General features: G+C 35.8%; 1 protein-coding gene across 6 annotated transcripts in view; it reads right to left on the reverse strand.

Annotated features, from left to right (window-relative positions):
• Positions 1-3326: 3326 nt before the first annotated feature.
• The window catches only part of TTC33 (tetratricopeptide repeat domain 33), a 50416-nt gene continuing 40506 nt past the window's right edge, over positions 3327-13236 (reverse strand). For all 6 annotated transcript variants that reach the window (XM_086677785.1, XM_025923632.2, XM_086677779.1 and 3 more), the window contains 2 exons: positions 4250-9551; positions 3327-4021 (listed from right to left, as the gene is read on the reverse strand). In XM_086677785.1, coding sequence (XP_086533911.1) covers positions 9198-9551 — 354 coding nt within the window. In that variant the 3' untranslated portion in view covers positions 3327-4021; positions 4250-9197. The remainder of the gene's footprint in view (positions 4022-4249; positions 9552-13236) is intronic.

Consider the following 13236-nt stretch of genomic DNA (forward strand, 5'->3'; position numbering starts at 1 on the left):
GAAGTGCTAAATAAATGGAAAGAACAAAACCTCCACTAAAAAAACTGCCTTTATTACATAAATTGTTTTCCTGGCCACAAAATAAGGGTAAGTGTTTTTTTTTTAAGAGGTTTTTTTTTTGTTGTTTTTTTTTTTTTTTTTTTAGCACAAAAAGACTAACGATATTTTGTAGATGCTAATAAAATAATAGATCTAGGCAATGATAGTCAATGGCTACTGATACTACAAAAAGAGACAGCCAGAAATATTTTATTTCTGGTCTAAGCACTGAAAGCCACCTAAGCTGTTTTCTTGCTAAAGAGTTCAATGAACCTGATCAATTTATAAGAAAAGTAAATATAAAAGAACATTAATGACATTAGGTGGGATGCAATAAATAAAACATAAAATCTGAGAAATTCTAAAGGACATTCAGTTCCTTGAAAAGTAAATTGCAAGGAAAAATAGGAAGGGAACCTATATTATAAAAGATTAAGAGGAGCATCTGGGTGGCTCAGTCGGTTAAGTGTCCAAGTCTTGATTTCGGCTCAGGTCATGATCTCACAGTTCATGGGATTGAGCCCCTCATTGAGCTCTGCACTACTTGGGACAGGCTACTTGGGATTCTCTCTCTCCTCACTCGTTGTCTCTGCCCCTCCCCTGCAAGTACTTTCTCTGTCTCAAAATAAATAAACATTAAAAAGAAAAAAAGATTAAGAGACATATCAACAGATGCAATGAATGGACTTTTCTTGGATCCTAATTTAATCAGACCATGCTATCACTCAATGTGACATAACTGACAAGACTACAGTGTGCTATTTTAAAACCGCACTTATAATTTAAAACCCTCCCTCACAGAAAACACTAAGCCTAGGTGACTTCACTTGTTAGTTCTATTAAACACTATTGAAAGAAATTCCAAATCTACAGAAACATTTTAAGACAAGAGTAGGTGGAAATACTAAACTTTTTAAAAATTGAGGTCAGCATTATCCTGATTAAAGAACTACAAAAAACTACAGACCAATATTCTTCATGAAGATAGATATAAAAATCCTTAATATTACCAAATTGAATGAAGAAAGATCTAAAATGGATAATTCAGCATGAATAAGTAAGGTTTATCCCAGAAATGCTGTTGATTTGCCATCATATTAACAGGCTAAAAGAAAAATTATAAGATCTTCTGATACATACAGAAAACACATTTAACAAAATTTATTTACCCAGGAACTTCATCAATTGAATAAAGCGCACGCACACACACACACACACACACACACACACACACACACACACACAAAACAAAACTACAGGTGCCATTATACTTGATGGTGAAAGACCAAAAGATTATAACAAGGCAAGAATGTCCTTTCTCACAGCTTCTATTTAATACTATACTGGAGGTTCTAGCCATTGCAATAAGACAGATGGAAATAAAAGGCATATAGTTTGAAAAGGAAGAAGAAAAACTGTCCTTATTCACAAAAACATGATAATATAGGTACAATATTGTAAAAAATGTACAAAAAAGCTAATTCAACTAATAAATGAACTATCAAGGTGATAGGCCACAAGGTCAACATACAAAAAATCGATTATATGTCTATATAATAGCATCAAATTAGAATATAAAAATTTAAAAACACTCCTTGTAATAGCATCAAAAATATGACATACTTAGGGATAAACGAGGTCAAGACCTATTCACAGAAAACCATAAAACACCATTAAGAGAAATTAAAGATCTAAAAGACAGTAATGCCACAATCATGAATTCAAAGATAGGATATTGTTAAGATGGTAATTCTTCCCAAATTGACTTGTAGATCCAATGCGATTCCAAACAAAATCCTAGCAGACTTATAGATAGACAAGTTGATTTTAAAATGTATTATGAAGACAAAAAGAAAATAAAACTTTAAAAAATTGAAAAAAATATATATGCAAATGGAAAGAAACTAGAACAGCTAAACAATTATGGGGGGTGAGGAAGGACAAAATTGGAAAAATCACAATGGTTTTTATGACTACAATTTTTAAGCCATAGTAATCAAGACAGTGTGGAATTGGTATAAGAATAAACATATGAATCAGTGTAACAGAATACGGAACTCAGACCCACAAAGACATGATGAATGGATTTTCAAGATGCCAAGGTATTTCAAAGGGAAAGAACAGTTTTTCAACAGTGTTTGAGTAAGGGGACATCAAAAAATGAACCTCAACCTTAATTATAAAAGCTAAAACTATAAAACTTCTAGCAGAAACACAGAACATCCTCCTGATCTTGGAGTAAGTACAGATTTCTCAGCACACAAAAAGCAAAACCATAAATATAAATATAAATATAAATATATAGTGTGCGTATATATAAATTGGACTTCATCAAAAATTTAAAATTCTGCTCTTTGAAAAATATCATTAAGAAAACAAAAGGGCAGAGCACCTCGTGCCTCAGACGGGTTAAGTGTCCAACTGTTGATCTCAGCTCAGGTCATGATCTCACAGTTCATGAGATTGAGCCTTGCATGGAGCCCAGCTAACAGCTGAACCATCAGTGCAGAGCCTGCTTGGGATTCTCTCTCTCCCTCTCTCTCTGCCCCTCTCCCACTCACGTTCTCTCTCAAAATAAACAAACTTAAAAAAAAAAACAAAAACGAAAAAAGAAAACCAAAGGCAAACCACAGATAGGGACAAATTATTCACAATACAAATATCTCATAAAGAGTTTTTATCCAGAATATAGAAGAAATCCTTACAAGTCAATAATTAGATAACCCAAATGAAAAACTGGCAAAATACTTGAACAGGCCCTTCCCAGAAGAAGATACACAAATGTCAAATAAGCATATGAAGAAACATTTAACATTACCAAAGACATGCATATTAAAACTACAATGAGGGGAGCCTGGGTGGCTCAGTTGGTTGAGCATCCGACTGTTCATTTCAGCTCAGGTCATGACGCCAGGGTTGTGGGATTGAACCCTGTGTTGGGCTCTGCGCTGAGTGTGGAGCTTGTTTAAGATTCTCTTTCCTTCTGCCCATCTCTGCCACTCATGCTGTCTCTCTAAAACAAAACAAAAAAATGTTTAAAAATGAGAAATACTATATATACATCCACTAGTTAAAAAAACAATGACAATATCAAGCTTTGACAAGGATATAGAGCAACTGAAACCTTTAAATACACTGCTTGTCAGAATGCAAAATGGCACAGATACCATGGGAAAGTATCTGTTTTAGTTTTCTGTAAATTTACACATAACTTACCATAAGATGCAACAATCCTACCTCCAGGTATTTAACCAAGAGAAATGAAAACACATATCTACACACAGACCTGCAACATATGTACACAGCAGCTTTATTCATAAGAGACCACAACTTAGATGTTTATCAACAACCTAGATGTCCATCAACATATATGAATAGCTACAAATTGTGGTGTATCCATACAACAGAATAATACTCAGCAACAAAAATAAAACATATTGCCAATATACAAAATAGCATAGATGAATCCCAACATGGGTGGATTTCAAAAGTATGCTGAACAAAAAGTGTCAAACACAGAGTAAATATTGTATGGTTTATTTGAAATTCTACAAAAATCAAATCTAATTTACAGTCACAGGAAGTATAGTAGTTGAACAGTACTGGTTGTTGCAGTGGAGAACAACTGACTGCAAATGAGCATTAGAGAACTTTTTGGGTGATGTAAATATTCTATCTCTTGATGGTATTGGGGATTCTGTGGTTGTTCACATTTGTTAAAACTCTACAAACTGTAGGGGCACCTGAGTGGCTCAGGTGGTTCAGTGACTAAGTCTTGATTTCAGTTCAGGTCATGAACTCATGGTTTGTGGGATCGAGCCCCACATCAGGTTCCACACCAGCAATGTGGAGCCTGCTTGGGATTTTCTCTCTCTCAAAAAATAAATATTAAAAAAAAAAACCAAAAAACTCTAACTGTAGACTTATAACATAGGGTGCATTTTATTATATGTATATTACACTTTTAAGAAAGTTGGGGCGCCTGGGTGGCGCAGTCGGTTAAGCGTCCGACTTCAGCCAGGTCACGATCTCGCGGTCCGGGAGTTCGAGCCCCGCGTCAGGCTCTGGGCTGATGGCTCAGAGCCTGGAGCCTGTTTCCGATTCTGTGTCTCCCTCTCTCTCTGCCCCTCCCCCGTTCATGCTCTGTCTCTCTCTGTCCCAAAAATAAATAAACGTTGAAAAAAAAAAATTAAAAAAAAAAAAAGTTGACAGGGTAGGCAGAGAATTTGATTTTACATTCTTTCATTCTAATTAAAGTGAGTCAATGGGGCACCTGGATGGCTCAGTCAGTTAAGTGTCCGACTTCAGCTCAGGTCACGATCTCACGGTTCGCGAGTTCAAGCCTCGTGCCAGGCTCTGTGCTGACAGCTCAGAATGCTTCAAATTCTGTGTGTGTGTGTGTCTCTCTCTCTGCCCTTCCCTGCTCGCACTCTCTCTGAAAAATAAACATTAAATTTTTTTTTTAATTTTTAAAAAATATTTTATTTTTGAGAGAGAGAGAGTGTGAGTGGGGGAGGGGCAGAGAGAGAGGGAGACTCAGAATCTGAAGCAGGCTCCAGGCTCCGAGCTGTTGGCACAGAGCCTGACATGGGGCTCGAACTCATGAACTGTAAGATCATGACCTGAGCTAAAGTCAGACACTTAGACCCACTGAGTCACCCAGGTGCCACCCCCCCACACTTTTTTTTTTAAATCAAGTCAATATTGTGGTCTATGACAATTCCAAGTGAGTAGATCTTTTAAATATTCTGAAAATGTTTACATATTACCTTGCAATTAACATTACCTTAAAATTAACATTCCAATAACATAGAATTACCATGATCAAAAAAAAAAAAAATTAGAAAAAAATTCCCAATTTGGTTTTTAATTTATCTCATACTTTGAAATGTAATTTTCATAGGGTGCCTGAGTGGCTCAGTTGGTTAAGTGTCCAACTCTTGGTTTTGGCTCAGATCATGATCTCACAGTTCCATGAGATTAAGCCCCGTGTCAGGCTCCTCGAAGATAGCACAGAACCTGCTTTGGATTCTCTCTCCCTCTCTCTGCCCCTCCTCTGATTGCTTTCCCTCTCTAAAAATAAATAAATAAACTTAAAAAAAAGACTAAGCAAATTTATTCTAAAAAAAATGAAATATAATTTTCACTAATTTTTGTTGGAGTTTGAGGAAATCATAAAATAATACCCTTTGTCCCCTCCTGTCTTCTGAGCCACTTGAGAGACCAAGTCAGGCAAATGGAGATTCAGTATGTCAGATTAATTCCTGAAAGATCTAGGTTAAAGGATGTAATTTAGGTTTGTGCTGAAAATGGCCACCTAATAGCTAACCCAGAATTAGACAGACCTGCTCACCAAGACATGGGCAATCCTACACAACCACAGAGCAGAGAGCCTTCACTGCAAAGTTTACATGTCTGGCAAGAGAACACAACATAGGCTCCACAAACATGATAAATCCCAAAAAAGGGGTTTGCGTGTCCAGTTTTTTATCCCAAACGCTCTTTCCCAGGGAGGCGGGAGGGATAAGGGAAGGGAGCAATTGCTTGCTTAATGGATGTCCAAAGAAGCACCGTGAAAGGAGGCTACCTCTGCCCTCTGACTTCCCCACAAAGGGTAGATCAACATTTCTCCACCTTGGCACACACAGCAAGTTCACATACAACACTCACAAAGGCACAATTCATGGTACACCAGCCACAAGGCTATCCAGGGCTACCCCTTCCCTTCCATTCAAGGGGGCATATTTAATTGCAAGTGACTAAAGTGACATATTTCAGGGGTGCCTGGGTGGCTCAGTCGGTTAAGCGTCCGACTTCGGCTCAGGTCATGATCTCGTGGTTCATGAGTTCGAGCCCCATGTCGGGCTCTGTGCCGACAGCTCAGAGCCTGGAGCCTGCTTCAAATTCTATGTCTCCCTCTCTCTCTGCCCCTTCCCTGTTCACACTGTCTCTCTTTCTCAAAAATAAATAAACATTAAAAAAATTTTTTTAAGTGACATATTTCATTTTAATTTACTTTGATAATGAGTAAATCACAAATTTCTGTATTTTATTACTGGTATTAGGAAAAAAAAACAAAAAACCCCTTACTTTCTCCATCCTAAAATGTCATCAGTTACAAAGTACACACCACAGGCTTGATAAAAATCTCTCAGAAAAAAACACATCTAATATACCCATTGATTTAAAGATAATTATGGAACTATGGTTCTTGTGTCAACTCATAACTCACTTAGATACACATATGTCATGAAATCAGAGCTCAGAATGGCTGGTCCAGAGTCAAATTAGAAAGGTGTGTGTGTATATATATATATATATATATATATATATATATATATATATGTATGTATATATGTATATGTGTGTGTGTGTGTGTGTTTTCAGGCTTTGTGAAAAAGCCTCTATACACACACATACAAACTTTTCTTACTGCTGGGAACGGTAGTGACAAGCTTTTGATGTCATTACATAAAACATAATTTTCAAACTGAAGAGGCTATCCTGGTCAGTTATAAGCATGAAAACTCTTAGCTTTCTCAGACAAAGGTTCTTTAGTTAAGTCTTCATTATAGTTTTACCAAATAACATCAATTTAAAAGTCTTTATGCTAAGACTACTACCATAAAATTTTGCACCTAGGTCCCAATTACAGATCTGGGTTCTGTGATTTATACCTTGCATGATTTTTCAACGTGTATGTAGTATTTATTAGCACATTTAGGATAAATACTCTATAATCTAAAATCTTGTCATCTACAGAATAATATATGGATTCTCAAATTATCAGGCATGACCTGGATGTGTGGTGTTCTGACTAATGAGTATCTACGCCATACAATTTTCAAACAAGAATAATATAAATTATGTTCAATACAGTGTTTAGTGTTATTTCAGAAGGTATATTAAACATCTTAAATTACATCACTGTAGCATCAACTATTTTTCTTTCAGACTCAAAAGTATTTGTTAGTGAAGTTAACAGGTTTAGCAAATGTCTGTAGATCACTATTCACATCTTTACAAAATGATATATGCATTTTTCTCCTCATGCATAGAAGATACTAGCTGAGAATCTTTTGGAGCATGGATAAATGAGCTGCCTTCCCTCTCCATAATACAGAAAAAACACTAGGTTCTGTTAACAGAATTTAGTGGCTACATGCCTTCCATCCTGGGTCTTGCCTCTTTTGGGGCTGAGGCATAGATTTTATGCCAAGAACAATCCCACCTGTTATGCCAAGAACTGATAACCATCTGTCCTATAATACCAAAAGTAGTGACTTCTCACTTTCTGATAAAGATTACAAAGTTCTCCTACCTTCCTAAAATCAGAAGAAACTGAGGTTAAATATCTCCATACTAATTCAAGTTCTTCATAGAAATAGCTAACATTTACTGAGTACTTCCTATGCAAGATACAAGGTGCCTTACATATTTTATTTTCACATAAGAAAGAAATTAAATAAATCAAATTTTTCAAAAGCTAACAACACAGAGGCAAATCTTTAAAGTGCAGAAAAAACTATTTATTCACAAATTACACGATAAACAAAAACCCACTACTCAAAACCACATACCAAATGGTGAATGCTCACTTCTGTATATACTCAAGTATCTACCCTGTGAGAATATCCTTTATTAAACAAAATAAAATGTAACTAATATTTGTGTTTTTCAATTACTCTAAAACTAACCTAACCACAGCTAACCTTCTGATGTAACTTTGAGGGAAAATATAACACTCTGAAAAAAAAAAAAAAAAAAGAGGTAAGCATTCCACTAAAGGAAACATTTTTTAAATCATCTCAGAAAAATGTAGACCATTACTTACATGCTCCAACAGGTTAAGGTAAGATTCTTTAAAACAGCTTACTTTCATCTCTGACAGGGAAAAAATTAATTTTACAGCAAAAATAGCTTCCTGAGTGTCAGAAGTAACAGGACCCAGTAGTTCTATATAATTGTACTATAATATGTGTAGTATAAAAATAACTCATATTAGCAATGACAGTATTGATTTGTGAATGCGATCGTGGCCTTTCAACGAAATATTTCTTTAAATATATTCTTCTCTACTCATGGGATTGTACTGTTAAGTCATGTTTCAGTTCCTATGTATGTCATGTCCAAGATATATACATTCACTGACACTCATAAACATCCCTACTTTTTTAGAAAGACATAATTTAGCTATTTAAAATTGTAATTTAATTGAGTAGTTCCAAAAAAGTTATCTAGAAAAAGAATTCCAAACCGTCAGCTGGAACGTTAAAAGCAAAAGGTAAGTTTTTTTCAGAGTTTTTAAGCTTTTAAAAATAAGGAGAAGAAAATACTACTTTTGACTGCGCCAGTGCAGCAGTACAATTTGATAGGACACATCGATAAAAGCATTTTTCAAAAATGCACATCTTAAACATGACTCACTTGTGGTAAGGAATACTCTACTTTTACAACTAAAACAATAAAACCATCATTGTGACATTGATCAGTATTTCACATATCTAATACTGAAGAAGGCAACTACCATTGTTGTAATAATTTTGAAGTCAAAATATAAGCACAAATCAGAATGAAGAGAAAGTCCAGAAAATGTTTAGAATGTACACAGTTGCATGCATTTTCAGCCAAACTTTCAAAGATTCCAAAAATAACCAAATGACAACTTTGAATCAAAATAAATGTCAAAAAATATTTGAGCTTTGGGAGACTTCCTCTAATGCAACCAGAAAAACAGAAGAGTGAATAGTAACAGGAGTATTAGGAGGGAAAGAAATCACCAACTTCCTTTATCGTGAAACAAAAGCCAACGAGTCAACATTTTAATAACACTGGCCATCAAGTTATTCATTATTAGAGAATTCACTTTTCAAGTTGTGTCTTTAAAATGCATTCACTTACATTTTTGGATTATTTTTTTAAGTTTATTAATCAAACCCCACTGTACTCACAATTCTAATCTTAAGAAGTTTAAATCGTAACTTATCAAAGCACAGCCCAAACACTACACGATAATTCTATCATTTAGTTTTTATATGCCTCATCTGCAAAACTCATTTTACAAACAGGAGTTTTATTCTGTCTCTCCACAGTAGATGTCCCTAGGCCTCAAACTTTAAGAGCAATCAAAAAGCCAGATTCAAAGGGTTCCTGCTACTTTATCGGGCTTTGATAAAAACAGAGCCATCTGGTGGTGTAGCACCATCTTCCTTCTCAGTGACCGTCTCTACAGTCCCAGAGGCCGAAACAATAACCATTGTCTTATTTGCTGAAACTGTCTTCTGTTTCTCCGCAATTGCTGCACAAACAGCAACAATCTCATCACTTTCAAAGTCATAGTCGGGGATTGACTTTGGTGAGAAATGTGTCATTTCCGCTGACGCGTCACACTTCTTAATCTTCTGTGCTACCTTCTGCTGCTCCTGGAGTGTTCTTGCCCAAGAAAGGTCTTCTTTCCATATTTCAGGGTTCATTGGATAGATGTGAAGGGCTACCTGAAAACTTCGAATTGCCTAAGGGAGATAAAAAAAAAAATCAGAGTTTTTCCTTTGCTTTATTTTAAAAAATGAGTGGACTTAATAGAATCCACAATATCTCCATCTATATCTTTTTTTTACTATATATGTATATATATGATATAATATATAATATATATTAATATGTATATATATGTATGCATGTATATAAGATATATACATATATATATCTGTTTAAAAAACATATTAGAACGCAAGGATAGACATTTAGGCTGTACCCTTAACACTGCATGATGATTATGATGAAAAAAAAAAAGTTAAAGAAGTGTGAAAGAAAGTGACTGACACATCACTGCTGAGGAGTAAAAGTCCACTGAAGTACAATTAAGGATATGGTTTAAGACAGAGCAAATGCATTGTTCAGCTTCTGCAGACCAGCAAATATAAGAATCTAGGGATTTCTTGACTAAACCACGATCAGGAAGGTACCAAGAATGCCTACCTCTGAAGGTAGAGCTTAGCTCTGCATAATGCTAACATGTATTGACTGTCACAAGAGAAAAAGGATATTAAAGAATGATAAAAGGGTCAATTGGCCCAGAATATATAACAATTATAAATATGTATGCATCCCAACATCAGAACACCTAAATATATAAAGTAAACACTGAGAGAAGTGAAGGAGAAATAGCAAATAAAGTAATAGCAGGAGACTGCAATACCCAAATCCCAGTAATGAATACAGACAGCATCCAGAAGGAAGATAAATACGGGAACAGAGAGCCTGAACAACACTATAGATCAAAGGGACTGAACAGACATATACAAAACATTCCACCCAACAGCACCAGAATACTCACTGTTCTCAAGGACAAACAACATTTTCTAGGAAAGATCACACGATAAGTGGATAGCATCACATGTTAGGCCACAAAACAAGTCTTCTTAACAAATTTAAGGTGACTAAGATCATACCAAGTATGTCATCTTTTCTTCTTTTTGAGACAGTGAGTGAGTACAGGAGAGTGAGTGGGGGAGGGGCAGAGAGACAGAGGGAGAGAATCTTAAGCAGGCCTCACGCTCAGCTTGGAGCCTGACCCGGGGCTTGATCTTACGACCCAGAGATCATGACCTGAGCTGAAATCAAGAGTCAGACGCTTAACCAACTGAGCCACCCAGGAGCCCCGTTTTCTGACAACAGAGTAAAACTAGAAATCAACAGAAGAAAAACTGGGAAATTCACAAACAAGTAGAAACTACACAACACAATCTTGAACGACCAATGGGTCAAAGAAATCAAAAGGGAATAACATCTTGAGACCAATGAGAATGAAAATATAACACATTAACATTTATGGGATAGAGCAAAAGTAGAACTAAAAGGGAATTTTATAGAGATAATTGCCTGCATTAAAAAAGAAGAAAGATGGGACGCTTTGGTGGTTCAATTGGTTAAGCGTCTGACTTCGGCTCAGGTCATGGTCTCAAGGTTCGTGGGTTTAGGCCCTATATCAGGCTCTGTGCTGAGAGTTCAGAGCCTGGAGCTTGCTTCAGATTCTGTGTCTCCCTCTCTCTCTGCCCCTCCCCTGCTTTCTCTTTCTCTCTCTCTCTCTCTCTCAAAAACAAATAAATAAAAACATTAAAAAATTTTTAAAAAAAGATCTTGATTGGTAAGTTAAATTTACACTTCAATTAGAAAATGAAGAACAAACTAAGTCATAATCATTTTCCAACAGCCAACTTTTGTTTTGTTTTGTTTTTAATTTTTTTAACATTTATTATTGAGGGACAGAGAGTGACAGAGCATGAGCAGGGGAGGGGCAGAGAGAGAGGGAGACACAGAATCTGAAGCAGGTTCCAGGCTCTGAGCTGTCAGCACAGAGACCGATGTCGGGCTCGAACTCACAGACCGGGAGACCTGAGCCAAAGTTGGACGCTTAATCGACTGAGCCACCCAGGCGTGTTTTGTTTTTTAGTTTCAAGTTATTTAAATTCCAGTTAGTTAACATATAGTGTAATATTAGTTTCAGGTGACGAACTTAGTGACTGATAACTTCCAATACTCAACTCTATGTAAAAACCTAAATAATTACTATTGGGGCTATCCCCAACTGTTGACTTTTAACTTACTACCTGATCTATTTATGTAAGTATTTTCTTGTGTTTTTGTCCAAATATATACATATATAGGAAGAATGGTTAGATGTTACAGTTTTTAGCATGTTTTCAATATATTTCTCATAGTGACCCTTCCTCTATAACATTTTAAGTATAGTCATTTTTTTCTTACCATTCCAGTCTTTCAAAAGAATCTCTTAAGTTGACATAAAAATTACACTCCGATTTTTCCAAGTAGAGCTCTAAAAAATTACATTAACTAAGGGAAAAAAAAAAATAACACTTTTAATCCCTCTAAGAATTTCAGTTTTAATCGGCAGAACCATATCAACAGAAAAAAAAATAAGAGTTGAACAACTGGTTCCCTTATTCAAAACAACTTAAAATATTAAGCAATTTTACTTTTACCGACTGGTTGAAAGTATCTCTACTGTGTCACCTGCAAGAGTTTCTTTCTCTATTGGGCAGTCTTTGCTAAACATTACATCCTAGAGATTTTTTTCCACATTACCATAGACACTTAACAAGCAAAAGTGATAATGCTTTGTAAGTTTTTAAATCAAGGAGAAATGGGGGAAAAGTATTGTGTAATAAGCTCCATTTGTTTTCCTGTTAACCTATAGAAAACAAAATACCATGAATTTATTTTCTCCAACTCTGGTATAAGTCTTCAGGTTAAAAAAAAAAAAAAAAAAAAAAGGAAAATGGACTTCGGTTAAACTGGTTTCCATCAGTGTGAACCTCATTTTGGATTGTCATATTTAAGTTACTTGAAACCAATTATTCTCTCATCAAAATTCCATATTTATGATTTCTGAGAGTTTGACACTTTTTGGTACATAGAAATAATATTTACAAGAGTACCAGAAAAATCTAAGTTATCTATAACTTACTAAAGCCATTGTTAGTAAAGTTAAATTCAGGTTTTACCAGTAATTTCCTTAGCCTTTAAAGAAACCATTTTTAATTTTTTATTTGTTGTTTTACTTCTACCTGTAAAAGGCAAATAAAGCCTTGAAACAATCTTAGTTAATGAGAAACAAAATCTGCCAGTACTAGATTAGATTTGCAAACACTCTTTAGGAAGTCAGCTGCCAGGTATACGTAGCCCTGCCAAAACAAAAACAAAAACAGGATAATTGTCTTAACCACCTCTCATCTATTTAGCCTGTGCTTCCTACCAGTTATGGTCCAGACAAGTTGAGAAATGCATTACGTACCAATTAATAACAAAACAACACAATAAGTATTCCACTTTCATAAGCTTCTATCCTGCCCCGTTTTCCCCTCACTAAGCTTGACAACTTTTCCGTCTAAATATTTATCATCATTACTCTCCCATACTCTACTTTCTTCCTTCCCTTACATAATCTATTAGGGGTTTTGTCTCCATGTGCTACATAATTGATGTTTAAAATGGAAAAGATGGGGGCGCCTGGGTGGCTCAGTTGGTTAGGGGTCGACTTCAGCTCAGGTCAGGATCTCGCGGTCCGTGAGTTCGAGCCCCGCGTCGGGCTCTGGGCTGATGGCTCAGAGCCTGGAGCCTGCTTTGGATTCTGTGTCTCCCTCTCTCTCTGCCCCTCCCCCGTTCATGCTCTGTCTC

The sequence above is a fragment of the Puma concolor genome, chromosome A1 (assembly GCF_028749965.1).
Source record: "Puma concolor isolate L17-30 chromosome A1, mPumCon1.1.hap2, whole genome shotgun sequence".
Classification (NCBI taxonomy): domain Eukaryota; kingdom Metazoa; phylum Chordata; class Mammalia; order Carnivora; family Felidae; genus Puma; species Puma concolor.